The sequence below is a fragment of the Mesoplodon bidens genome, assembly GCF_964165515.1.
Source record: "Mesoplodon bidens genome assembly, chromosome: 17".
Taxonomy (NCBI): domain Eukaryota; kingdom Metazoa; phylum Chordata; class Mammalia; order Artiodactyla; family Ziphiidae; genus Mesoplodon; species Mesoplodon bidens.
The window spans coordinates 69,177,483-69,205,050 of record NC_138174.1 but is presented as its reverse complement, the minus strand read 5'-3'; the positions used below and the strand labels follow the sequence as shown (position 1 = coordinate 69,205,050).

General features: G+C 41.0%; 1 protein-coding gene across 3 annotated transcripts in view; it reads right to left on the bottom strand.

Annotated features, from left to right (window-relative positions):
* The window catches only part of TPP2 (tripeptidyl peptidase 2), a 68,616-nt gene that overhangs the window by 35,104 nt on the left and 5,944 nt on the right, over nt 1–27,568 (bottom strand). For all 3 annotated transcript variants that reach the window (XM_081215191.1, XM_081215193.1, XM_081215192.1), the window contains exons 2-9: nt 25,346–25,474; nt 15,881–15,976; nt 13,410–13,514; nt 10,296–10,420; nt 6,109–6,272; nt 4,160–4,314; nt 3,437–3,513; nt 685–812 (exon numbers count right to left, since the gene is read on the bottom strand). In XM_081215191.1, the coding sequence (XP_081071317.1) occupies nt 685–812; nt 3,437–3,513; nt 4,160–4,314; nt 6,109–6,272; nt 10,296–10,420; nt 13,410–13,514; nt 15,881–15,976; nt 25,346–25,474 (979 nt within the window). The remainder of the gene's footprint in view (nt 1–684; nt 813–3,436; nt 3,514–4,159; nt 4,315–6,108; nt 6,273–10,295; nt 10,421–13,409; nt 13,515–15,880; nt 15,977–25,345; nt 25,475–27,568) is intronic.

Genomic DNA, 27,568 nt, shown 5'->3' with positions numbered 1-27,568 from the left:
GGAGGGGGGTTTTGCACAAGGTGGCAGCTGCTGTACTATGATGGAAGTTACTTTGATTATTTTCATATTATGACTGCAACTAATTTTGCTCTCCTACAACTCCTGTTGACAGGCATTTTTTCCCGTTAGATTACAGTGAAACAACACTGCATCAGATCCTGAAGACCAAAGAGTGGGAAAAAGCCACATTCATAGAACAAATGTGATTCAACTGCTTTTCACAATAATGAAGCTCCCTTCCTCTACATCTAAATCTTTCTGCATGTTCCAAGAGAAATTAAAAGAGGAAACGCGACTATAAATAAATTGCCCTACACTATAAATAAGAAGTGAAGCAAGTGTCTTTATTTATGCTGCTTACTTAGCCTGGAAAGCCCTTCCCTTGCTTGTTTCTACCTATTAAAATCCTCATTCTCACACTGCTTTCAGAAAGCCTTGCCCAAATTCTCAAAGCAGAGGCAACTGCACATTTGTAATGCCTGGATCTGTACTTCCAGTAAACCCCTTACTCCAGGCTGCTGTAGGGGAAATTCTAGATCAGCAAGCCCCTAGTAGATTTCACTTTCCTAAGGATCTACTTAAGGCTCACAGTGTCTTGCATAGAGTAGAGATACAGTTAACATTGGATGAACTGAGCTTTTTGCCTGCTTGTTTTTAAGTCTATTTCTAAAACAGGAAACTAACCTATCACACTTGATGTGGTTCCTCCTGGGCACCCGACTGTAGAAAGGCAGGGGCCGTTATTCCCAGCACTTGAAACATAAATTACGTTATGCTTCCACACGGCTTCACTAATTACTTCACATATTCTCCTGAAAGAGAGAGACAATTCCACTGAACGTATAAAACTGTGCCACTTTTCAAGAAATATATGACCATAATGTGAAAATATTTTCAAACATGGTGTATATGAAAAAACAAACCAAAACAAGGGTTCTAAGTAGCAGAAGTAGTGACGGTGGTCGTGGATCAAGAGAGGTGCTTTAGAATCACTCAGGACACCCTCAAACCACAAGTGCTGAGCTCCTAAGCCCACAGTGTTTATAACACCAAACTACGCTCAAATGCACGGTTAAGTAAATTTCGGCACATCCACCATTGGTGGAACACGATACAGCCATTCCGAGAGATACACCCTCGTTGGGTGTTAGTGGAGGGAAGGAGCTAGGAGGCCCCAGGTTACATATGGGGAAAATGCTAGATACAAAACTGAATATATGTGGGGAAAATAAACTACAAAAGGACCAAGAGCAAAGACTGAACTATTAGCAGTGACTGGGTGGTGGGACGACAGGGGTCCACCGCCATCTACCACTTAAAAGTATTCAGAAATGACTCCTCGGGGATCCCCACACACAGCTGTGACGAGTGGCAAAGGTGAAAGTGGAAATAAGGCACGAAGAAGAACTGAAATGCAGGATTTAAAATATGAGAAATCTGGTTAGAGCTTGACAGCATATGAGAAAAATGTACTGGTATTAATTAAAGGAGACGAAGTTAGACCACAGGAGGAAAATGGGGTCAATATAAAAAAGGTAAAGGGCCAAGGACACTCCAAAGTGATAAATGTGAAGGAAAGAACACCAGGGAAAGAAGACTTTAAAAGAAGGGAGGTTAAAGGAGAGAAAGAAATACACTGAGGTAATCAAGCTACTGAAGCAAGAGAAGAAGGGGCGAGATTACCTTCATGGATGAAACAACTGAGAGAGAGGGCACTTGGGAGACATGCCTTTCCTGCCCCGCAAGGGACTTAGCACCAGTGATCTGAGAAAATCAAGGTGTTGTTTTCTTCACTTTTTAAAATTTTAGTCTTTAAATTAACATACAGTAAAATTGATTTTCTCTTTGGTGTACAGTTCTTCGAGATTTAACACACGTATAGCCTGTGCAACCACCACCATAAACACAGTAATAATTTTAGCACCTCATTAAAAAATCTCCCTGGGGTTATCTGTCCATTTGTAGTTACATGTTCCCGTCTAAGCCCTGGCAACCACTCATCAGTCTAGATTCCAGTCATTGTGTCTTTTTCAGCATGTCACATAATCTTGAGATATACAAGACTGGGTGTATGTGTATGGTGGGTGCATGTGGATGGCGGGTGTATAGGGATGGTGGGTGTATGTGTATGGTGGGTGTTATGGGGATGGTGGGTGTATGGGAATGGTGGGTGTATGGGGATGGTGGGTGTATGTGGATGGTGGGTGTATGGGGATGGTGGGTGTATACGGATGGTGGGTGTATAGGGATGGTGGGTGTATAGGGATGGTGGGTGTATGTGTATGGTGGGTGTATGTGTATGGTGGGTGTATGTGGATGGTGGGTGAATGTGGATGGTGGGTGTATGTGGATGGTGGGTGAATGTGGATGGTGGGTGTATGTGGATGGTGGGTGTATATGGATGGTGTGGTGGGGGAGTGGGGGAGAGCTCATCAATAAGTAAACAGTCTAAATAAGGTAATTTCAAAGTTATTACTATGAAGGAAAAAGAGGTGAGGCAACATGAGGTCAAGGCTAAGCCAGTGGACTTGGAGGCAGGAAGATCCTGACGGCACAGGGACGGGGTGGGGCAGTGAGACGCGTCCTTGGAAAACAGTGAACATACATAACTAAGTTTTGCTGGGAAAGTAAGTGAAGGCTGTGTGAAATGAAGAGGTTTTTTAGTTAGTTAATTTTAAAGCTAGCAGGTACTAGAGCATGTCTGTGTAGTAATGACAACCCAGGAAAGGCGAGGGATGATGCTGGAGCAGTCTTTGAGAAAAGAGGAGATGAGAGCCAGATCGTAAGTGCCTGAGTGGCTTTCGATCCCAGCACTTCTTTCATTACAGAGCAAGGGAAGGCAGAAGGTTGGGTCAGACAGGACAGGAAGGGCATGGAAGTTCCCTCTGAGTGCTTCTGTTTTCTCTGGGAAAGAAAGACGTGAGGACATCAGCTGAGGAATGAAAGGGGAGGTCGCTGAAAGGCTCCGAGGAGAAAAGGTGGTGTAAAATGGCTGTCCAGGAGTGGAAGGGCACGTGCGGTGTGACCAAAGACGATGCTAACGAACATCTCCGATTCGCGGTCATAAACAAAGTATGACATGAGTGTGACCTCCACAGACCCGGGCAGATGAGTTGTGGGATCACTGAAGGATCTGCCGGGCTTCCACAAGTCTAGACTTTGTCGGGAAAGTACACCTGGAAGAGGTCAGGCTGCCTGTGGATGAGGAATTCTAGTGACGGATGGGCCCTCGGGTCCACCTGGCTGGCTAGGAGGGGAAAACTACATCAAAGATGTGACTGTGGGAATGGGGGTGGGGTTCTCAGAGACAGACAGTTATCATCTACCCACCGAGTCTGCTCTTTTTCAGTTGTGATATCCAATCCAGTTCTAAAAAGCATTTAATACTTTTCATCAGCTAAGCTTCTATGGCTGACAAGTGCTAAAGAACACTCACCCAGAATTTGGCCAGTGAGTTGCTTCTCCATAGCTGTAGTTGACAAGATCACACTTATGATTTATAACCTCTATCATCTATTGAAAAGATTAAGAGTCCAGTTTAGGCAGCCATTTATAGAAACAGATGAGCCAGTACAATAAAGGCACGGAGTCCCATAGTTTCTTAACCAATCGTATTCCAATTCAAATCTAAATTTATAAGTTATCCTCAGGCATATGGTTGATAAACTTAAAAAAATGTAGGAGGGAGTCACAGAGTACAGGAAGTGGTCAATAAGAAACAAACTAGCATTTGCAGAGCGGAGTTGGGGAGAGGAAGAGGGATGGAATGGTTCTTATTAAAGTTGAAATTCGCTGAAGTAAAATATAATTCATATGTTAGAATGAAATGCAGAATAATAAATTCTCCTCACACTGACGGAGCAAGCTGGCTAAGAGGTCTTTTTGCTTTTTAAAGTAGCTCAAAATAGCTTCCTAAGGGATTTACTAGAAGTGAGAGTATAATATAAATAATATTTTCATAGTTTCCAAAAAAACTTTATCCTAATAATTTTCAAAAATATTTTTTAAATGAATTAAGCATTTTTGCTTTTAAAAACAAAGTCCTGTACACCAAATACAGTTCCAATATTTTTTGTAAAGCCATAGCACTTTATAAACCTGAAAATATCCATGATCATTAATCATTAGTCTTCGAAGTCACCAGCTCACAAATACTCACCGCTCTGATAAGGCCTGTGCCTGTTTCCATTGTGCTTAGTCTTGTATCACCAATCTTGATGGAAAGAATCTGAGCACCAGGAGCCACGCCATTCCGTTCAGGTTCTTCTGGAAAATGCCCGGCAGCTATACTAGCTACGTGTGTTCCGTGAGCTCCTAGAGGCAGAAAGGGGAGAAGATGATAAAACATCCTCAGAGACTCCAAGTTTTAACCATTAGATTCAATTTGCACATTATTAATCACAATAAAAGTAATAGAATAAAAATATAGTCTTATCTTAACATCTAACAGTGTATTATTATCTTAAGTCTCTTAACGATAATTCACAAAAAATGAATTACATACACTATTCTGCCACCCTGGATTCTACTCCGTTCACTGAGAGTGAAAATGTAAGTCACAAAGGCGAGAAAATATTTGCAACATATGTAACTGACAAAGATCTTATATCCAGAACGTAATCTGGATATAACATAACTCTTTCAAATTCAAAAGAAAAATGGGTAAAACACTTGAAAAAGCATTTCCAAAACGAGAATAACCAAATGGCAAATATAAGTATGAAAAGATGTTTAACTTCATTAGTCACCCGGAAAATACAAACGAAAGCCACACTGAGATGCCTCTTACTACAGTGGCAACTGTGGGTGGGGCCGTGCACTCACACTCTGCTGCGGGGCGTTAGGGGAGCAGCCACTGTGAAGAGGAGCTCCGACAGTCTCAAATAGGCAACCACCACACGCAACCAGTTCTCCCAGATACTGGTCCAAATTAAACAAAAACATAATCCACAAAGACCTGTACACAACTGCTGAAACAATCCAAATGTGCATCAGCAGGTGAATGGATAAACAAACCATGGTGGACGCACATGATGAAACACTACTCAACAATAAGGAACAAGCCAGTTACAGTCACAATATGGATTCTGAAATAGGCAGGCAAAAAAGAAAGTTTCTTCAATTCCATTTATATACAGTTCTAGGACATGTAAAGTAATCTAGAGTGGACAGGAAGCAGTTCTGCAGCTACCCGAGGATGTGTGTGGAGACAGGGCTGGGTTATAAGGAGGACATGCCAACTTCTGGGGGTGATGAATATGTTCGTAATTTTGACTGTGGTGATGGCGTCCTGGGTGTACGCACATATCAAAACTTACCAAGCCGTGTGCATGCATATGTGCAGTTTCCTGTACTTCAGCTATACCTCAGCAGAGCTTGGGGAGGGGGAGGGAAAGGGCTGGCTGTCCTACTTCACTCTCCTTCTCCCTCCCCAGAAGTAACCACTACCCTTACCCTGAAGCTGGTACGCACATTCTTCCCACCTATGTTTTCATATTTTTACCACACACACACACACACACATAAACATAATACAGTATTGTTTGGCACGTTTAAAAATTTTACACAAATGTTTTTACCATGAATACATTTTTTTCAGTAAAGTTTATGTATCTGAGATTTGTGCATACAGGAATATGTAGATTTATTCATTTTCATTCCTATATAATGTATTCCACAGGATGAATAACACAAGTTTTTTAAAAAATCTATTCTTTTGCTGATGGGCATTTAAAAAGTTTACAACTTTTTCAAAGTTACATAGAATGCTGTAGTGAGGATCCTTTTACCCGACTCTTTGCACACTCATGGGTGAATTTTCAAGGGTTAATATTTGGAGGTGAAATTACTGTTCATAAGATGAATTATGCTGATGTATTTTTTGTGGTTGGACCATGCTTATACTCCTTGAATGGAGCCTACATGGTTATGGCTTTAAAAGAAGCCAGGGAATTTCCAGGGAATCAAGTCACATCCATTATTCCAGACCTAGTTCTTTAGTAGGGATCATTCGATTAAATTCTCTATGAGGCTGCTTCTGGCTAGAAGAATGTGTCACCTTACCACTTTGTAAATTTATCTCTAGTTAGCAAATCTGAAGCAGAATACCTCCACTCGTCACTATGGAGAGCAGGTTTCCATCATCATATATATTAACGGAGTAATTCAACATCTCAGCTGTGCCAAAAGAGCCATATTCCTGGGCCTCTCTGTAATTTCTCAAAACAGTAGATTTACTCAAATCCCCATCTTCATTCGAAGCAATGCAGGCTCTGTAAGATGAGAATAAAGAGAGGTAAAGAGTAGGTAATGAAATTTATCTTATTTTCTTACTTTTTTAAAAATCACGCAATACCGTTTCTCAGATGTCTTCTCACCACTCTATCTGCTTTTACCATAACAAACATGGCAACTGCCTGTTTCACGGAGTAGACAGTAAAGATGAGGTAAAATAACTTACAGGAACCAGCCCTTAAATGAAGTCATGTACAGAGAGCTTTAGGAACTGTCCTTCACGAAACTCCAGGCACAAGACCATCTATCTGCTTAAGGAATCAGACCAAAGCTTAGCCTCGACCTTTAGAATAGTTTAGGGTGATTCTGACAACACAGTTTAGGCCCTGCTTCCTTCTGCTTCTTTTAGAACTGATTTCATGAATCCAACAGCGTAGGTGGGCCCTCGAAGCTAGATGAACTATACGGAGCCTCGGACGCACATTTGTAACAGCCTTAGGCAAATATTTGTTTTTCACAAGAAGCATTTTCTACAGTTTTATGGTTGTCCTCCTGTCTGCTCTTTCCTCATTTTATTAACTTTGTAATTTTTAAAATATATATTCCAAACACTTTAGAAGACAGTCTGATTAAAACTAAATGAATCTAAAACAGTCATAAATGAAACGTATGTCATTTAAGGGTCAACCATTATGTGTTTAGCTATTAGACCTTTCTGCTCATTTTCTAAATAAGAACAACTGTGTTTTAACAAGCTAAGTACATCAATCACAATCGCTATAATGAATTAACGGAAGCCCACTAGTATAGTGTAGAGAGGGCGTTATTATAAATACTAAGGCATACATTTCATTAACACACCACAGCAATTTGGAAAGAAGAATCTCTGAAATCATCGGTTTGTTTTTTTTGTATACTCCAATGTGTGCCTAAAATGATTTACGGCATTTCAAAAAAATACGTACGATATAGCAAGACACAGGAGAATGAACACTTACGGGGAAAGTAAGGTAAAGAGAGAACAAGCAGCATATCAAATGGAATCAAAGCTGAGGTTAGCGGATAAAACATATGCCAACAAATCTTCCGCATCTGCTAGAAAGCAGCACCGATGATGCCAAACTTTAAGTACCTGGCCAGCCTCCATGCTGGAAATCACTCTCAGGTCCGCCCTTCCCCTCACGCAGGCCATCACACACTGAACTGCTAACGGTTCCTCCATCATTCTCTGGATCTTTCCCCTCCACCCTCAACCCCCTTTCCTACCCTCTGCTCAGCTAACTTGTGCTGACCCTTCAATGACATCTCTCTTGATGCTTCCTAGTCAGGTTCAGATGTTCCCAGGGACTACTTGCTTCTAGAGTCTGGAGTCCATGGAGCAGCTTCTAGAGAGTCTGCTTGGTACAAAGAAGCTATGTGCCAAATGGTGAAAGAAGGCATCAACATCTTTTAACAACATTCTCACAGCAAATACTGTGACACATTTCACAGAGCACTTCTTCTAACCACCATCTACGTGGAGGGACCCAACAGTTCAAGCGCCGTATACCAAAACACAAATACAAAACTTAGGGACTTCACTAAATAACTCCACGGAGCGTAGATGTGAACATGGCGCAAGGGTATACGTTTCTGAAGGTCTGGTCAGCTTAACTCAAGGGACAGTTGTTAGAAGACAGAGAAGGCCTGTGGACAGGATTAGAGTACGTGTGTGTGAAAAGAATCCACACTTTTCATCAAACTCTCAAAGGAAAACTGAAACGAGGTCAAAAACCACTGAAAAGAAACCAATTAATAGTCTTTCCTTTACGTAGTCCTCTGTAGTGTTTCTCTAACCAGGTTTTGCTCCCTATTGAGGGACAGTACTTGACACTATGCATCCTGGCAAATACTTGAGTGCAGTCATACTAGGCTACCTGGTTAAGTGCAGAGACAGGGATTTAACAATTAGTAGAATTGTGTCAAGGGGAGCGCAGACCTGACATTCTTGAAACAAAACAGACACTTAAGGTCACTTTACCTCCCCTCAGAAATGGTTGGCATTTCTGACATGAGACATGAGAACACCTGCAGACAGTGCCGAGATTTGCCTTAGGTGATTTGAGATCTTTAAGATTCGCTTCAAAAAATTCTGGATCTAACTCTGAGGTGGGGTGGGGGAATCAAAGTCCCATACAATATATAGTATTGTGCAAAAAAAGTTAGATTATTTCTAGTAGCACTTGAAAGCATGATTCTGCTGTGTTTTTCATTGATTATACTAACATTTTCTAAAATGTTTTCCAGTTATCACAGATTTCACTTCACTTAGTATTCGATTAAATTTCATTTCCAACACAAAAATTCTTCAAGATGTCTCAGCATACTGTTGACAAACTATTACACTTACCACTTTCTTTGTCAATTGCCTTAATGACCGAGAAAACTTTCTGGAAACATACACTGGCCCCCTGGACATCCTAACCCCAAGCCCTTCCCCTTAGGACAACATAGTCTGCAGTGCTTTCAGCAACTGTATAAATACTTTAATTGAAACCACCTATTGCTCCACTACCCAATCCCCGCTAACATTAAAGTATTTCCTTAAGTCCTTTTGCGTGTTTTGTAGTAAATTTTCCACGTACACTGAATTTTGTATCTAGTATCTTCCTCACACTTAACCTTGCCTCCTCTCCCATGACAAAAATCACTGAAGGTTTATGACTGGGAATGACTGTATCGTGTTATACCACGGGGTAGATGTCCCAAAATTTACTAAACCATATGTTTGAACAACTTTTTAATATTACGAACACTTGATCAAAGCTTCTGCAAAGCTTTTGGAAAAAAACTGTTCACAATGTGTGCACACCTGCACATATACACACACCAAAACATACTACAATACATGGAAAAGTTGCATGAATATCAACTATCATCTAGATTGAAATACTGTTATATGCAAATATTTTATTACCAATTTCAGGCCCAAATGGAGTAGAGATTTCCTATTCAACTGACAATTTTATATACCCATTATCAAAGATGAGTTATTACCCACATCTGTGAGTTATTACCCACATCTGTGAGAGGAAAGCCCCCTTTTAACCATTATAAACTAAATAACAAGAGACAGCAATCAAATCACCGTATCTTGTTCTGTGTTTGCCACATCTCGGGAAACAATTCTTTGCATATGAGCAGGGACTCAAACTACAAAACAATTTCTGGAAGGGTCCCTGGTTTATTGCAGCGACCCTGAAACATGTATATGTCTAAATATCTGTATTAAGAACATATTCCTGCTTCTACACAGATCGTAATTCAAGAAGACAAACTAGCTGACATAAAGAAACACAACTGCAGTGTATGATGCACTAAGAAAGAAAGTAGAAAATGTACGTGATAGGTAACTTGGTATAAATCATCATTATTAGTAGTAGAAGCAGCAGATACAGCTTACACTTATCCAGTACCTACTATGTCTAGAAACATCAGATTTACAAAACCCTCTAAGGAGGTACGATTATTATCCCAATTAACAGATGAGGAAACAGGCCTAGAGAGGTGCAGATAAAGCATTCAAGCTCACATGCTAGGATTCCGTCTCAGATCTGAGCTCTACGCTGCTGCCCGCATCACGCTGCCTCGCTTCAACTTAGCTACTAGGTCTCTGTTGGTAAATCTTTACCCAACTTTCCTCCTCTGCCCTTAAAACTTTTATAGTAGATGCTTTGCAACATCCTCGTGCACTTACTTTCCAAACTGCCCAGCTTCAATCAGGAACATTTCTACATACACCAATCATCAACCTGCTAATATTTTCTGTTTAATGACTACTATCTGGTTAATGAAATAAGATTCTTTAAAACAGATAAGGGTTATTAGCTTCCGTGTCTAAAATATTAAGAGGTTCAAAAGGCTTATCTAAAACTACCCAAAAGCCAATTTGGCCCTCAAGTAGCTTTGCCTGGAGATATTAATGTCACATAAACCAAATCTCCTGGCAGTTCTGAGGGTTTAATGTTCTTCAGAGCAGATAAAATGATTTTTAAATCAAGAACTGGAAACACACGGCTTACCCCCAGGTCTCACCATCATGCCACACCAAGCAGTCATATACAGGGCCAGGATCACTGTATTTCTTCTCAAAAGAGTTAAGCAATTCCACTTGACTCTGAAGCTCCTCCTTCATCAGTTTATTTGCCTAAATGATTAAAACAGACGTTAATATTAGCACATTTTGTGCTCTTGAAAAGTGATATTAACATACAACCAAAGACACAGTGTGACCCAAGAGTAAAGTCATTTTACCCTGGAAAAATGTAAGAAAATTTTCTTTTTATATCTGTGCAACTTGTAGTCCAGTTTAGTGGCAGTAACAGTTAAAACATTAAACAGTAAAAAATACTTCTTTTACTCACTATCATATTCAGTCACTCCCTACAGCTGCTTTGGGAAAGACACGGTGCTACATGCTAAATGGTGCTATCATTTGGCCAAGGGTGTTGGTCACATACCTATAATTGTATAATTCATTTCCAAAAGTAATGCTAAAATTTTTATAAAATAGTTTCTCTATCGACTTTTAGATTTTTATATGAGGAACATTTCCATTTCACATTTGTTTCTTAAGAACCCAAATAAATAACAGGAACCATGAATAGTCTTACCTCTTTTAGAATTCGCTAAGTTAAGTACATACTATGTTCATGACCAAGTACATACAAGCTGCTATTCAACCACTTTGATCTACAAAAACGGGAAATTCATATGCTTCAACCTAGGCACTTTTTTAAACTACATACTATATTAGACTGCCCTACATTCACCTGAACAGTCCTCATGAATAAAAATTTAAGTTTTACATGTTCCCAAAATCTGAAGTTGTGCTTCATTTTTATTTATCCAATATACTCAACATTTACTCCTCCTTAAGGAAAAAGACAATTATATAAACAATTCTGGCATACAATATAAAAAGGATAATTAAATTCAGATCCCTCTCCTATAAAGTTAGTTGTCTATATGTAGCACCTGAAATACTATATTTCACGGCTCCAATAGGAGGCTGAAGAACAAATCTTGATCTAATAGAAGATTATACAGCTGTTAAAAAAGGATGATGTACACAGATTAATAAAAATTAAATGTGTACGTAGATCTATACAGGCCAGTGGTCCTTGACCCAAGCTGCATGTTAATTAAAGCTCCTGAAGAGTTTTAAAAATGCTTGCCTCCCCTGCAAGGTTTTGATTTAATTCCTCTCTAGGGCACAAGCACTGACAGTTTTTAAAGCTCCTGATGTGACTCTAATATGCAGCTAGGGCTGAGAACCACTAATACAATTGCATTTCTGATTAAGAAATGCATGCCATTAGAAGCCTAAATAGACATTTCTCCAAAGAAGACACATCGATGGCCAACAGGCATGTGAAAAGATGCTTAGTATCACTAATTATCAGAGAAATGCAAATCAAAACTACAAAGAGGTATCACCTCACACTGGTCAGAATGGCCATCATTAAAAAGTCTACAAATAATAAATGCTGGAGAGGATGTGGAGAAAAGGGAGCCCTCTTACACTGTTGGTGGGAATGTAAGCTGGTGCAGCCGCTACGGAAAACAGTATGGAGATTCCTTAAAAAACTAAAAATAGAGCTACCATATGATCCAGCAATCCCACTCCAGGGCATATACCTGGACAAGAGGAAAACTCCAATTCGAAAAGATACATGCACCCCAGAGGTCATAGCAGCACTATTTACAATAGCCAAGACAAGGAAGCAACCTAAATGTCCAACAACAGATAAATGGATAAAGAAAATGTGGTATATATATACAATAGAATATTACTCAGCCATAAAAAGGAACAAAATAATGTCATTTGCAGCAACATGGATGAACCTAGAGATTATCATACTAAGTGAAGTAAATCAGAAAGAGAAAGACAAATACCATATGATATACTTACATATGGAATCTAAAAAAATGATACAAATGAACTTACTGACATAACAGAAAAGACTCACAGACACAGAAAACAAACTTATGGTTACCAAAGGCAGAAGAAGGCAGGAGGGATAAATTAGGAATTTGGGATTAACAGATACACACTATTACACATTAAATAGATAAACAAGGACCTACTGTATAGCACAGGGAACTAGATTCAGTATCTTGTAATAATCTATAATGGGAAAGAATCTGAAAAAGAATATATATATACATATATGTATGTGTAACTGAATCACTTTGCTGTACACCTAAAACATTGTAAATCAACTATACTTCAATTAAAAAATTCATTAGAAGAAAAGAAATGCATGCATTAAAAGAAAAATTTAGAAGGACGAATGTCAAGTTGCTGTTACCATCCCTGGGCGGTGGCATTTCAGAGGCTTTCACTCGCTAAACTTTACATGCCTGTGTTGCCCGAAAGTTTCTGCAGCTAGCACTCATTATTTTCATACTAAACCAAGAATTATTTTCATTTTATAAACTGATTCACAAAAGTGTAATGGCAAGGATGTTGAACAATGGGAGCTCTTGTACGCTTCCTGTGGAATTGGTACGATCACTTTATAACCCATCAAAAGACAGGCACAAGAATTTTCAAAACAGGATTCTTCATAATAGCCAAAAACTGAAAACAAAGCAAGTATCAATCTGCCGAATGGATACATAAATCGTGGCCCATCAATTATATAGCAAGGAAAGTAAACTACTGCAACACCCCACACATGGAGGAATCTCACAAAAAACATCAAACGAAAGCAGCTACGCATAGAAGAACACACACTGTATGATTCCATTTTACAAAATTCAAAACAGGTTAAAGTCGTTCGATAAGTGTCGGAAATCAGGATGGTGGCTGCTTTGGGGAGGAAGCAGCAGTGAGTAGGAAGAGGCAAGAGAGGGGCTGGGGTGCTGCATATGTGGGGTGCCCACTTTGTGACAATTCATGACAATACACTTAGGAGTTATGCACTTTTACGTGTGCGTATTCTATGTTTGTTAAGAACTTTTAAACAACTGATAGACACATATGTAAACTGACTTGAGGAAAAATAAGCAAAGAAAAATTAGTAAAAGTAAACAACTTAAAACTTGTGAAAAAGAGTCTATTAATTCTCTAAGAACTCTTAATTCTCTGAGAACATGGTAACGTTTAAATAAAAGCGACTAGCACCAACTTGGGAAAGGCAATTGTTGGCAACGTCGAATTCTTCCTGCTTTCGACAGGCTTCTGCAAGGGCGACTCTGTGAACAGGGTCCCAAATTTTCTCCTTCCGTTCTTTCTGCAAAGACAGAAAAATGACCTTCCAATGAGGTTGACAAATATTCAGGTAAACCTAGATAGTCATTTACAGTTGTTATGAGCTGGGATGCTATACAATTCTCCTATAAAGGTTAAAAAGTCATTTATAATCAAGCTGATAAAGCAATGGATCAGTTATAAAAAACTGATTAGCTAACTCACCACATATAGGTTTTAAGAGAACAAGTTTACCAAGGCACAACCAAATGTATTCTTACACATCATATGTTCCAATTTAAATCCTTCCCTTCTCCAAGAATAACTAATACCATGTCAGGTAACTGACTGAAATCCCAGTCATTTGAAGAAAAAGTTTATTTTGAACCCTTACAGAATTGGGAAATGCCTTCAGCCAAGAGCAAGAAGAAGAGAGGAGTAAGAGTGCCTGCAGTTGCATTTTGAAGGACCTGCCGGCTTCCTCAATCTCCTTCCTCTCTAGCCTGTTTTTTTTTTCCCACCCTCGTTGACTTGATAGGGTTCTTTGCTACTGAAATTGGTCTTACTTTCATCTCTAGTGCCTCCCAATGGAAGTCTGCTAGTTAAAGAAATCCTTTCCAGTAAAATAATCAACTACACTGAGCTAAGGGAGGGGATCCGCTTTAATTTAACCACTTTATTTGTATGATAATTTGTACCTTAACACGGTTGATTAAATTTAATATAGTGCACAAAAATACTATGCATTTCAGCCTGAAATTTTAAAACAAAACAGTATCCAATAAAAGTTGAGTTAAGTGCATTTTTTTTTCCAGAATGATTGGAATCTGACAAATGAGCAAAGGTTATATATGTAAGGTACTGAGTAACTTCCTATTGTTCACTGACCCCTGGAGAAGCAAATCACAATACTAGATTAGATAAAAGGGCCCACAGGTCTTACCCGTGAGGCCCCTTTGCAAGGATCACATCTTGTTTTATAGTTGAAACCTGTATGGGCTACTAGTGTCAGCAGTCCTCTAAAGCAGCACTGTCAAATATGGCAGCCACTAGCCACATGTTGCTATTAAAACTTAAATTTTAAAATATTACATAAAATTAAAATTTCATTTCCTTAATCATACTAGCCACATTTCAAGTTCTCAGTAGCTACTTGTGGCTCGTGGCCACCATGATGGACGGATAATGAACATTTCAAACCTTTCCTAAAGCAGGTTCCTTCTCTTTCAATTCACAGTTCTTATCTCTCTAATGACAGACTGTGTTTCCTATCCTTCAGCTGCTTTAGGTCAGAGTAATTCTTTCCCTAATACTGAATGATGACTGGGATCAAGAAAGCTGGGTAAAAACTAAGAAAATGGGAAAAATTACCACAGAAACAATAGGAACGGGAATAAATAAGGCAATCCACTTTAAATCGACTGTCTTTAACTTCTCTGAAGTTAAAAAAAAGTCCTTCAAAAATCCAACGGGGGGGCTTCCCTGGTGACGCAGTGGTTGAGAGTCCGCCTGCCGATGCTGGGGACACAGGTTCGTGCCCCAGTCCGGGAAGATCCCACATGCTGCAGAGTGGCTGGGCCCGTAAGCCATGGCTGCTGAGCCTGCGTGTCCGGAGCCTGTGCTCCGCAACGGGAGAGGCCACAACAGTGAGAGGTCCGTGTACCACAAAAAAAAAAAAAAAAAAAATCCAACGGGGGGCTTCCCTGGTGGCGCAGTGGTTGGGAGTCCGCCTGCCGATGCAGGGGGCGCGGGTTCGTGCCCCGGTCCGGGGGGATCCCCTGTGCCACGAAGCGGCTGGGCCCGTGAGCCATGGCCGCTGGGCCCGCGCGTCCGGAGCCTGTGCTCCGCGATGGGAGAGGCCACAGCGGTGAGAGGCCCGCATTCCGCAAAAAAAAAAAAATCCAATGGGGCTTCCCTGGTGGCACAGGGGTTGAGAGTCCACCTGCCGATGCAGGGGACACAGGTTCGTGCCCCGGTCCGGGAAGATCCCACATGTCGCGGAGCGGCTGGGCGCGTGAGCCATGACCGCTGAGCCTGCACGTCCGGAGCCTGTGCTCCGCAACGGGAGAGGCCACAACAGTGAGAGGCCCGCGTACCGCAAAAACAAAACAAAACAAAACAAAAATCCAATGAAAGCACATCCCATCTCCCAGAAAAACACAAATACACAAAATTTGAATATAATTTCAAGGTACTCACAGATTCCCTAAACTTATCCATGTATCCAAGATTAAGAACCATGAATGGGTGACATTCAATTGAACAGAATCTTGCTTTAAGCAGTCACCATTTGAAAGCCTCCCAGACCTCCCAAACAATTAAGTTAGTGAGATTTTAGGAAATGTTTTTCTTCAGTATGAATAAAATTTGAGGAAGAAAAGAAGTCACTGATACTAGATTGCACGTTACCTGTATTCTTTCCTTGAGAGCCTTTGGATAGAAATCATAGCCGTTTTTTATGCCAATGTGGTATCTGCCTGAGGGATTTGTCCAGCTCGCAGGAATCTATAAAAAATAAAAAGTAAATTTCTCACTCACTAAATGCTTCCCAGTTCTAATAATATAGCACTGGGGAAAAAGGTATGAATGGCTCAACTTGGATGAGCAGGCTCACATGTTACAGCAACGTTTTTAATATTCTAAGTTGCCACTTAATATCTCTCTGGCTCTTTTTTTTTCATCAGTGAGATGGTTTAAGGAGAATATCTTTCATTTACACAATGCTTTATAAAGTGCTTTCAACATCACATGAAACCACTAAGACGTTCAATTCCCGAGCATCAAGGACACCTCACCCCCCCCCCCTTCACCACTCCATTGCCCATCAACCAGGGGGGAGGGAAGCAACTTACAGAACACCTCCACCCTTAGATTTCCCATTAAGAAAAAGAACTTCACTCTCTCCTCTACAATACTATAGGAATATGCCCAGATACTAAAAAAAAAGAGCTCTTTGAGTTCTTAAGAAAAAAGTTCTATAAAATCATGTTAATTACATATAACATCTTACAATAGTTTTTCCCACTATCTCAAAGTATTTAAAACACTTCCAGCTTTTAATTAACAGAATGATGTAAAGAGTATGCCCAGTTTACAAACGGAGAAAGCAAAGAAGCAAAAAGAAATTAAATTGCTGGCCCAAACAACAGAAAGGTTGAAAAGAAAACTGGAATCTAGTTCTATCACAGAGACAAAAACTTGGTGTAAGGGATATGGAATTTAAAGTCAGATAAACCTGGCAGAGTGCGCAAACTCTGCCACTAACCAGGTGGGACCTACAGGCTTCTGCTTCCTCATGTGCAAAGGGAAGAAAATAATCTTTACCTCCCAATTTGCAATGAATAATAAGATGCACGAACATCAACCAACTGGAAATGTCAATCAAGACAATGGGGATCCTTCATACTCTTTGTCATCACAGGACCCATGATCACTAAAAACAGCTTTTAAATGCGTACAGATTATGAAGTTGAACCATCAACCACTCAGAGCTGGTGGACTGACTAGTGATTCTTACTCGTGCAGGATCTTTAACAGACTCATCCCCAAGTCCCTCTTCGTCAAATTATTCCCCAGGTAGGAAGCCTTTGAAGGAAATTTTCTCACAACTAAATAGAGGAAGACAATCATTCACAGAACTTCAAAGATCTACTGACTTTAAAAAGCATGCATATCAGGGCTTCCCTGGTGGCGCAGTGGTTGAGAGTCTGCCTGCCGATGCAGGGGACACGGGTTCGTGCCCCGGTCCGGGAGGATCCCACATGCCGCGGAGCAGCTGGGTCCGTGAGCCATGGCCGCTGAGCCTGTGCATCCAGAGCCTGTGCTCCGCAACGGGAGAGGCCACAACAGTGAGAGGCCCACGTACCACAAAAGAAAAAAAAAAAAAACAAGCATGCATATCAGTAATCTTTTCTGAATCAACTGGATGTCTGGAGTTTGTGAAATTTCAAATATGTTGGCACACAAACTAGTGCTTTTCATTCAAAGCTTATCAGCCTTCTTTAGAAAATAGAGATTCTTAACTCTAACATTCCTGCAACAGCCCGTGACATAACAACAACAATAAATAAAGCGCTGCAACAACAAAAAGGTAAGTAGTCACTAGCTGGCAAATCCAAAGACTATTTCATCACAGGTGTCTCACGACACAGGTGGCTTTGTAACCCTACGCTAGCGACAACTTCTTTGCGCAAAGAGATTACAAAAAGCTGTGAAATGCCAAAGGATTAAATGGAATAACTAATTAAAATGACTGCAAAATAATCAGGTGTTAAGACAATCACAATTACTTAAAATACGTATATAATACAATAAAAATAATCCAATAGACATAATTTATATTTAATTAAAATGAGACCAAATTCTGCAGGGTCCATGAACCAGATATTTCTCAAATCACTACTATATATTTTCCTCAAAGTAAAGGCAGACTAGTTACTTACAAAAATTGAGCTAAAAAAAAAAAATCAGAAAATAGAAATTATGTATAATCATGGCTCTGCCAGCTAACCTTAACCAAGTTAGAGTGAAGCTAACTTTACTCTGAGGCAATTATGGAGTATGTCATTTTACATATTTGAGTATTTCATAATATGAAGTTACTTTCGGTCTCTTTTAAGAATCAAAGTGCTTATTTTGACCATTTTAAGCTGCTCTCTTTAAAAAAGAGTTTTAATTACGTGGTAACCACAACGTGGTAAGACCGATTTTCAAACGAGAAACAGAATCTCTTTAATTTCTAATTACACCTCATTTCCCTGACTCTTTTTTAAAGAGAGGATGCTTAACGAATTGAGGGTTCTCTTCACAACACAAGTGTCACCATGAGTTGTTAACGTTCCATGCAGGAAAATCTGAGTTTCTGCCTCAGAACTGTACTTCAGACTTGTCAGCCTCATGGTCCTGCCAGGACACATGGACCCTCTTTCCTTCAGCTATCACTGCATCTAACTACAGTGCTAAACCTGGCCAAGGCATTCACGGTCTCTGGACTAACCGCTTTTTTACCATGTAAGGCTACATACTGATGATTTTAAAAACTGACTTCAAGTTAAATGTGGTCAAGTTTTAGAAAGCACTGTGCTCCCTTCCAAATGCTACTAAAATTAGAGTAAGGAAAAGGAAAAAACCCCAAAACCCAAAGGACAAAGAATGGGCAATGAGGCTTTAGAAGCCAAAAGTCACCACATTTTGAAAGTTGCAAAGTAAAAAGAAGGCACTGAAAATTAGTGGGGCAACTATGGTATTTTAATACATGGTGTTGGGACAAGTGGGTCTTCAGATGGAAAAAAGGATACAGGACTCCTATTTCAAACTAAGCATTAAATCAATTCCAGGTGACTTCTAAGAACAAATATGAAAAGTAGAACAATGAAAGTTTTCAGAAAATAAATATGGGAGAATTTCATGATTTGGGGACAGGAAGGATTTTTTTTTTTTTTTTTGCTATCAAATACGATTTTAAAAAACTCAAAGCAGTCCATCATATTTACTCAGACATTTTGCTTCTTTTGCTAGTCCTTCATTTCTGCTGCTCCATGTTTTCTTCCTGTCTGAAAAGCCTCTTTTTACTATTTTTTAAAAGTGTATCTGCTGGCTATAAATACTCTTAGATTTACCTTATCTGGGAATGTCTTTATTTCACCTTTTCCCTGAACATATTTTCACTGGATATAGAATTTGCAATCGACAGATCTTTTCTCTCTGCACTGGAAAAATGTTGTACCACATCCTTCTGGCCCCCAGGGTTTCTGATGAGAAAGCTAAAGTCATTTGAGTATCTTTGCCATCTATACAATGGGTCCCTTCTCTCTGGCAATTTTCAAGATTTTTTTTCTTTGTCTTTAATTTTTGGCAATCTGATTAGAATGTTTCTGGGCATGAATTTCTTTTGGTTTATCTTACCTGGGGTTCACTCAGCTTCTAGAATTGGTAGGTTTATATCTTTGCCACACTTGGGAGATTCTCTGACACTATTTTTTCAAATATCTTTTTTTTCCAGCAGCACACTCCTTTTCCTCTTTCTTGGGGTCTGATGATGCAAATATGTGCCCATTTGTTATTGAGCTACAAGCTCCCAAAGCTAAGTTAGTTATTTTTCAGTGTTTTTCTCTTCATTATTCAGAATGGATATTCTCCACTGGTTGATCTTAGAGTCCACTGACCCAGACTCCTCCGTCATCTCCATTCTGCTACTACATCCACCCAGTGATGCTTTCTTAAAATTTCAGTCATTGTAAATTTCAGTTCTAACATATCCATGTGAGTGTTTTTACAGTTTCTATAACTTTGCTGAGTGTATTAGTTATTGCTGTGTTATAAATACGACAAACTTTGTGACTTAAGGAACACACTATTTACAATCTTACACATTCCATCAATCAGAAGCTGGCACAGCTTAGCTGGATCCTCGACTTGGCTTCAGCCGAGGTGCTGGCCAGGGCCCTACTCTCATCTGGCACTTGGCTGGTGATGGGTTTGACGGAGTTCACTTCCCTCTGTCTGTGAGGCTGAGGGCCACTGATTCTCACTGGTTGTCAGCTGGAGAAAGGACTTCTTAAGACACAAAAAGCCCCAAACAAAAAGGCAAAAGACTGATATCCAACTACACCAAATTTAAGAACTCCTACTCATCAGAAGACATCATCTGGAAAGTGAAAATACGAGTACAGAGTGGGAGAAGACACCCGAAACACACGTAACCCAAGGACAGGTAATCCCACAAATCATAACAACTCAGTATTAAAAACAAAGGGCAAATGAACTCGAAGAGGCACTTCACAAAAGAGGAAATCCAAAAGTTTAAGCAACATATGAAAAGGTGCTCAATCTCATTAGTAATCAGAGGAATGCAAATTAAAACCACAGCGTGATACAGCTAGATTCCCAGCCTATAAGCAAAATTTTAAACGCCTAAAAACACCAAGTGTTAGCAGTGCAACTATTAAAACTCCTATATACAGCTGGTGGAAATGTATTTTAGTACAAACACTTGGAAAAACTGTTCGGCATCACCTAGTAAAGGTGTATCTCTCTGACTCAGCAAGTCCACTCCCAGAGGTACACATCCTAGAGCTATCTGTACATGTGTGCACAGGATTTGTTTGCAAGAATGTTCCCTAAAGAACTGTTAGTGACAGCTCCAAACTGGAAACAACTCAACTGTTCCCCAGCAGAATGGACAGAATGTGGTACATTCAAACTATGTCACAGGCACAGCAATGAAACTCAACACATCGTCGCTCCATGCAAATCATGGCTGAATCTCATGAATCCTGCAAACACCCAGGAAAAGAAGACGTGAAATGACACACAAATGAGGCCATTCATATAAAGGTCACAGTAGGCAAAACTAACAAATATATTCCATGTATCCACATAGAGGTGATAAAACTGTAAAGGAAAGCAAAGAAGAGATTACCACAAAAGTCAAAATGCATTGTGATCTGGAGAACACAGAAAGCTTCTGAGGCCTGGCAACGCTCTCGGTCTTATCTGGGTGGATACAATGGCGTCCGTTTAAATTACTCATTAAACTGAACATGTGTGTTTCGTGCACTTTTCTTCTTGCCTGTACAATTTACCATGAAAGGTGTTACCCTTCTATTCACTCTCTTGCTTCGACCTGCTCCTACGAGTACCGCTGGTCGTAAGTAATGGGCTGCCAGTTTCTCAAGACAGCTTAGAACAGCATCCTTAGAGAATGAGACGGCAGGAATCTTCAAAGCACCTAAGTGTCGTTGATCTTAAACTGGCAGAAGAATTAGACATTAACCGTCAGCAGTTTACGCGCTATTTGGAAGAAGAAGTGGAATACAGGTATTTAACTCACTTTGAAGCACGGTTAAATCAAAGAAACTTGAAGACTTGACTGCGTTGCCTTCTGAAAACTGTGCACTAAGGAGTTCTCAGAGACCCCACTAGCTAGAATCCCAGTGACTGACAACATTACTCTTTTTAATGACTATGGCAAAAATATCTGAACACCTGCACATGCTTGTAAAAACATTAACTGAGCATGTGTGTCGCTACGGTCTGTGTATGGCTGGAGAAGGGAACTGTAACCAAGAAGACGGGTGGAAAGTTGGTATGAGGACCAATTAGTCCCCCGCTGCCTACCCCACATCCTGCAGGAAGCTGATGAGAGAGAGTGGCATGTGAACCCTCTAGAGAGGTCTACGGAGCAGAGGGGACAGATGAGGCACAGTGAAGAGTCCCCCCGGGGGCCTGTCGAGGCTCAGGTCCCCAGGTGCTGGCGGCCAGGCTTCTCTCTCCTCTGCCCCCAAACTCCAGGCCAAACAGGCGAAGGTCCTCTTTGAGGTAACTGGGCATCTCAATGGAAAAAATATACCATAGACGGAGATCCTGGGGCCTCCCACGATAGTATCGTGACCCTCCAGTGAGACCCACACCACAGACTCTCCACAAGCAGAGAACTTCCAATCACCTTTCACGTGCTGCTAAATCAGAGACAGCTGCGGTGAGGGGACACCCGAGGAAAAGTGCTCAGGTCAAAAGCAAAGCACACGGAAGAAAAGGCCGGGGAAGGAGGAGGAGGGTCGGGAGGAGGTGAAGGAAAAGGAGAGCAAGATCAGGAGGAAGAGGGAGGACGGGAGGAAGCAGAAGGTGAGGAAGAAGAAGAGGGACGGAAGTCACGAGACAAAACTTTTCAAGACAATGATATTCTCACAGATAAAACGCTGTATACGTGATACAAAAATGTGCTCTGAGGGAACATGAACAGACTCCTGCAATTAAAAACTGGCAAAATTCAGTACATGAGTTAGAAGAAAGTGTTGAGAACATCTTGGAACTCTCTCAGGAAGGAAAAAAAATCAAACAAAAGCAATGAAGAAAAGGTAGAAAACATAAGAAAACTGGAGGATCAACTAAAGAGGTCAGTGTCCACTTAACAGGAGTCCCAGATAAAAGAACAGCAAAAAAGTGGGAGGAAGTAACCCAAGAGACAATGCAAGAAAATTTCTCAGAAAGGAAGGACAAGAGAGTTAAACCCTCTTCTTCCACTTTTAATTCTACAGATAAAGTCTAAAACTAGGGGGTAAAAATTAAGAATAAAAAGTATTTTAGCTTGTCATTTAAAACTCTGAAGATAGGGCTTCCCTGGTGGTGCAGTGGTTGGGAGTCTGCCTGCCAATGCAGGGGACATGGGTTCGTGCCCTGGTCCGGGAAGATCCCACATGTCGCAGAGCGGCTAGGCCAGTGAGCCATGGCCGCTGAGCCTGCGCATCCGGAGCCTGTGCTCCACAACGGGAGAGGCCACAACAGTGAGAGGCCCACGTACCGCAAAAAACAAACAAACAAACAAAAAAACTCTGAAGATAGTATATCAAACCTTAACCCAGGTTGAGCAGGAATTGATGGTGATCCATGGAAAGGGGACTGAACTTTTCTTTAGAAGCCTTGTAGAAGGTTCTTTAAACTCTGTAGACATATTGGATACAATTAAAAATTAAATTTAAAAAACTCACTATACTGATAGGCTGAGAACAGTTAATGGCACAGCTAAAGAAATATATCACCAAGTTGAGAAAGGATGTAAATACCAATCTATCAATTTTCTGATCTTACTTCACAGCCATGTATACAATACACTAATTCTACCTTTAAGCACTAGTAACATTACAAGTGTGGATGGTTTATCTAGAGCATGGGCTACAACTATTCAAAAATAGATTGAGGATACTATTGATACTTTATATGATTCTGAATCTGCCTGACTTACTAGGAATGCTCTCTAGTTTCCTAGAGTACTGTAACTCACAGGAATCCCATGTTTCTCTTTGAAACATACTCTAAATAACAAGGTTGACTTGGGAAAGACAGGCAAAACTAGAGCAATTCAGATGTGCAGAAAGTCATTTCCCTGCAGTATTTCTTTTTAAAGCACATGGTGCCTCTGTCAGCTTGGGCTGCCATAAGAAAATACCATAGACTGGGTGGTTTAATAGCAGACATTTGTTTTCTCACAGTTCTGAAGGAGCACGAGATCAGGCTGCTAGCATGGCTGATTCTGGTGAGACGCCCTTCCTGGCCTGAAGGCATGGCTTTCTCATGGTGTCCTCACAGAGCAGAGAGAAAGCAAGCTCTCCCTTGGAAGGGCACTTATCAAGGCGCTAATCCCATCATGAGGGCCCCTCCCTCATGACCTCATCTAACTAACACTAATCACCTCCCAAAGGTCCCACCTCCTACTACCATCACATTGGGTGTTAGGGCTTCAACATACGAATTCAGGGGTCACACATGCGGTCCACAACACGCGGGAAAAGAAGCAAAACTGGGATATGAATGCCTGCCATCTGCCTGTGACAGGCAGTGGAACTGTGAACATAAGGAGATATTACTCCTGTGATTATGTTATGGGAAGTAATATGGCAAAGGTGAAGGGCTTTTTCAGATGCAATTAAGGTCCCTAATCAGGTGACTGAGTTCATCAAAAGGAGAGTGCCCTGGTGGGCCTGACCTAATCAGGCACGCTCTTTAAAAGAGAGGCTGGGGCCACCCCCGAGGTCGCAGAGATTCTCCTGCTGGCCTTGAAGAAACATGCTGTCATGAATGAATTCTCCCAACAACAAGGTGAACCTGGAAGACGATCCTGAGCCTCAGTTGAGACCACAGTCCCAACCAACACCTGACTGAGGTCTTGTGGAAGCCTGAGCAGAGAACCACAAAAAGTTGTGCCCAGACTCGACCCACAGAAACTGTGAGATAATAAATGTAGGAACGTATGTGGTAAGCTGCCGTTTGTGTTAATTTGTTGTGCAGCACAGGAAACTAATACACTGCCGTGACGATCTTACCCGAGAGACAAGGTCTAAACATGATTCAGATAGATGGTAAAAGATGGGAAGTTAAATATAGCTCTTTAGATATCTAAATAACCACAAATTTACCTTCCAAACTAATTCTGCTTATTGTTTGAAAAGATAACAGTACAGAAACACCATCACATTCTTGCCACCTAACAAACCCATTAGCTAATATTTCATGAACTGCTTTATGTTTCCTAATAATTTTTCATGTTAGCTTACCCCAGCCTTTCTACCAAGTACATGGAATAAGATAAGGTCAGATATTTAAGTCCACAAATATTAAAGCCTAAATATTTCAAGTTCAAGTTCCCAGAAGGGAAAAGCGGAAGGCAAAACTACATTCTCATCACTTTTCCCACCTTTCCGCTTAAATCTTAAAATTTTTAGAATTCAGCAGCCATACTGGGAAAAAAAAAAAAAATCCTAATTCCAAGCCCACTATCAAACAACAAAAACAATAACATCCACTAAGATGGACCCTAAGGGTCCACACCATCTGGTACCCATGCCCTTGTAAAATCCTCTCTATATGTAAGCGTGTGCTGGATCTACTGACTCACTTTGAATGAAAAGAACATGGCAGAGGTAACAGGCATCACTTCCAACATCATTTTATAAAGGGACCAGAGCCTCCACCTGGGCTCTCTCTGACTGCTCGCCCTGGGGAAGGCAGCTGAATGCTGTGAAGCAGCCGCATGGAGAGGCCCATGTGCTGAGGAACCAAGCCCGCCAATAACCACAAATTCCCCTTCCCCAGCCACATCGAGCCTTCAGATGAAACCACAGCCCTGGCCGACAGTTAGCAAGCTCAGGAGAGATCTTGAAGAGAGGCACCCAGCTAAGTCACACCCAGATTCCCGACTCACAGAACCTGTAAAATAACAAACGTTTGTTGTTTTAAAGCATGAAGCTGTGAGGTGATCTGTTACACGGCAATAGGTAACTAATACCATGAAATGTAAGGTGTAAACGTAAAATGCTTTGAGGTGATATAGTACAAAAAAAAAAGAAAAACATTCGATAAAAAGATAAAAGCTCCAACCTTAAGCACTCTTCCTGAAAGACCAATAAGTTCCCCATCTTTTGGCTCCACCACTGTAGCAGTGTTCACATCACCACTTCCTGTTGTGTCAATGATATCAATGATTTTCGGTCTTCCATCAGTTGTAACCTGAAAATTAAGAGACAATTAAAATATGAATTATAGATTTTAGTTTTTATCCTTAAAGCGATGCCAGCTCCCGTATGTGTGTGTGTGCATGCACATGTACCCACACCTAAAATATCCTATAAAATCTGCATTCAGTTTAAAAAGAGAACTGAAGTTTTAAGCCAAAAGCCTGACAGATACTAATGAGAAGATTTAGTTACAGAAAACAGCACAGAACCCTTCAAGTGGTTTCATGCGTTCAGGTAGATACTTCTCGGGCACTTACCACAGGCCACACTTCGTTAGGTGTCGGGAGTACAGCAATGATCAGTACACAAAATTCCTGACCTCACATACTCTGTGTTACATGGACTCAATAAACAAGTCAAATATATAACATGTCAGATGGTAATCACTACTATGAGGAAAATCAAGCAGGGAAAGGAGACAGGTGGTATGGGGCTTTCAATCCTAATTAGGCTGGTCAAGAAAGGTATCACTGAGAAGGTTAACATCTGAGAAAAGGTCTGAAGAAGGTGAGTTTTTTGGTTGGACAAAACTTTAAGGGGAAAATGTTTAATAACATTTCATTACCGGAGGCCACACTAACACTCAAACTTATTAAATCAAGTTCAAACTTAGCATTCAAACTTGTCTCTCCCCAGGCCTTGCCATCTCAGGAAGCCAACACACACCCAGTTGCTCAAGCCAGAAACTCAGAGAGTCCTCAGATTCTTTGGTTTACTCCTCACAGCAAATCTCTCAGGAAGTCCTCTTCCTTCTACCTCTAAAGTACAGCTCAGACCCACCTTCCCTTGATTTTTCACTACTGGTGTCCTGAACCTCTCCACCACCAGCACTTCCTGCTCATACGCGATGCTGGCTCCCAGGAGGCCCTCCACAAGCAACAGTAAAGCGAGTCGGGTTGTGCCAGTCCTCCACTGAACACCCTCAGAGGGCTCACCGAGATCGGGACCAGACCCTGCCCAGGGTGCCAGTCACTCCCGCCTCTAACCACTTGGTCTCCTTTCAACTCCTTGGACGCGGCCACCTTCCTCCTGCCTCACGACTTTCTGTGCCAGGTCCTTCTGCCGGGAATTCTGTTTCTTCAGTTGCTCCACAGGTATCCCAGTTTCACCTTTCCATTTTCTAGTAAAATACCACCCCCTTCAGAAAGGCCTCCCTGATGATCTCATTTAAGTGCTTGTCAGCCTAAGCCTGATTACTCTTTCTCACTGTACCTTGTTTCCTTCACAGAACTTAACTCAATTCGTAATTAGTTTGTGACTCTTCACCTGTTTGCACTATCGTAAGATAAGCTCCATAAGGGCAACGGCTATGTCCATTTTATTCACCAAACTACCCCAAACCTAGCAGTGCCTGTTAGGTACTCAAGGCATATGGGATTGTTGGATGGCCTGACATGAATTACTTAGCATTAAGATTGATTTTCCTCAGCTGTGGTTTCTTGGCCAGCCCCAGACTTTCAACTGGGCCATGCTGACTGCTACAGCTAACAGTAATACTGAATGAATATCCTCATTGCCTTTGTGGGAAAAACTATTTGGGGGCTCTTTCTGAGCTAGCTTTGCAAAGGGAATTTGCAGCATTCAAGATATACATGCTGAGTTACCAGCAGCAATCAGGTGTGGAGACACAAAAAAGACAGAAAAATGAAGACCCCCCCCACCCTCAAGAGAGAAACAGGGATGTAAAAAAATGCCTATAGTGTGACAAGAGTACAGCCTTCAGATTCCTTTTCCACCCGGAGAATTCACCCTCTTTAAGACGAAGTGTAGTGTCCATCACCAGGAGTCTTTCTGGTCTCACGCCCTCCTCCCCAACACCAACTGCAGTGTCCTCAGAGATCTGCAGTTAGGGTGCACCCGGAAGGAGGCGGGGGAATTCACTATGTGGAGGAAACAAACACATGTGGTTTTTCTTCGACAAGGCAAAACTAGGGGGTGGCTGGTGGGTCCCGGATCTCACTCCAATCATCGACCAAGTGGGGGCTGACAGCTCTGTCAGGGGCCGCACAGCTGTTATTTTTATGTATGGTAATTCATCAGCTGGATGTTTATTTCTGGGGGGGCTGTCTATACTAGTAACGAGTAT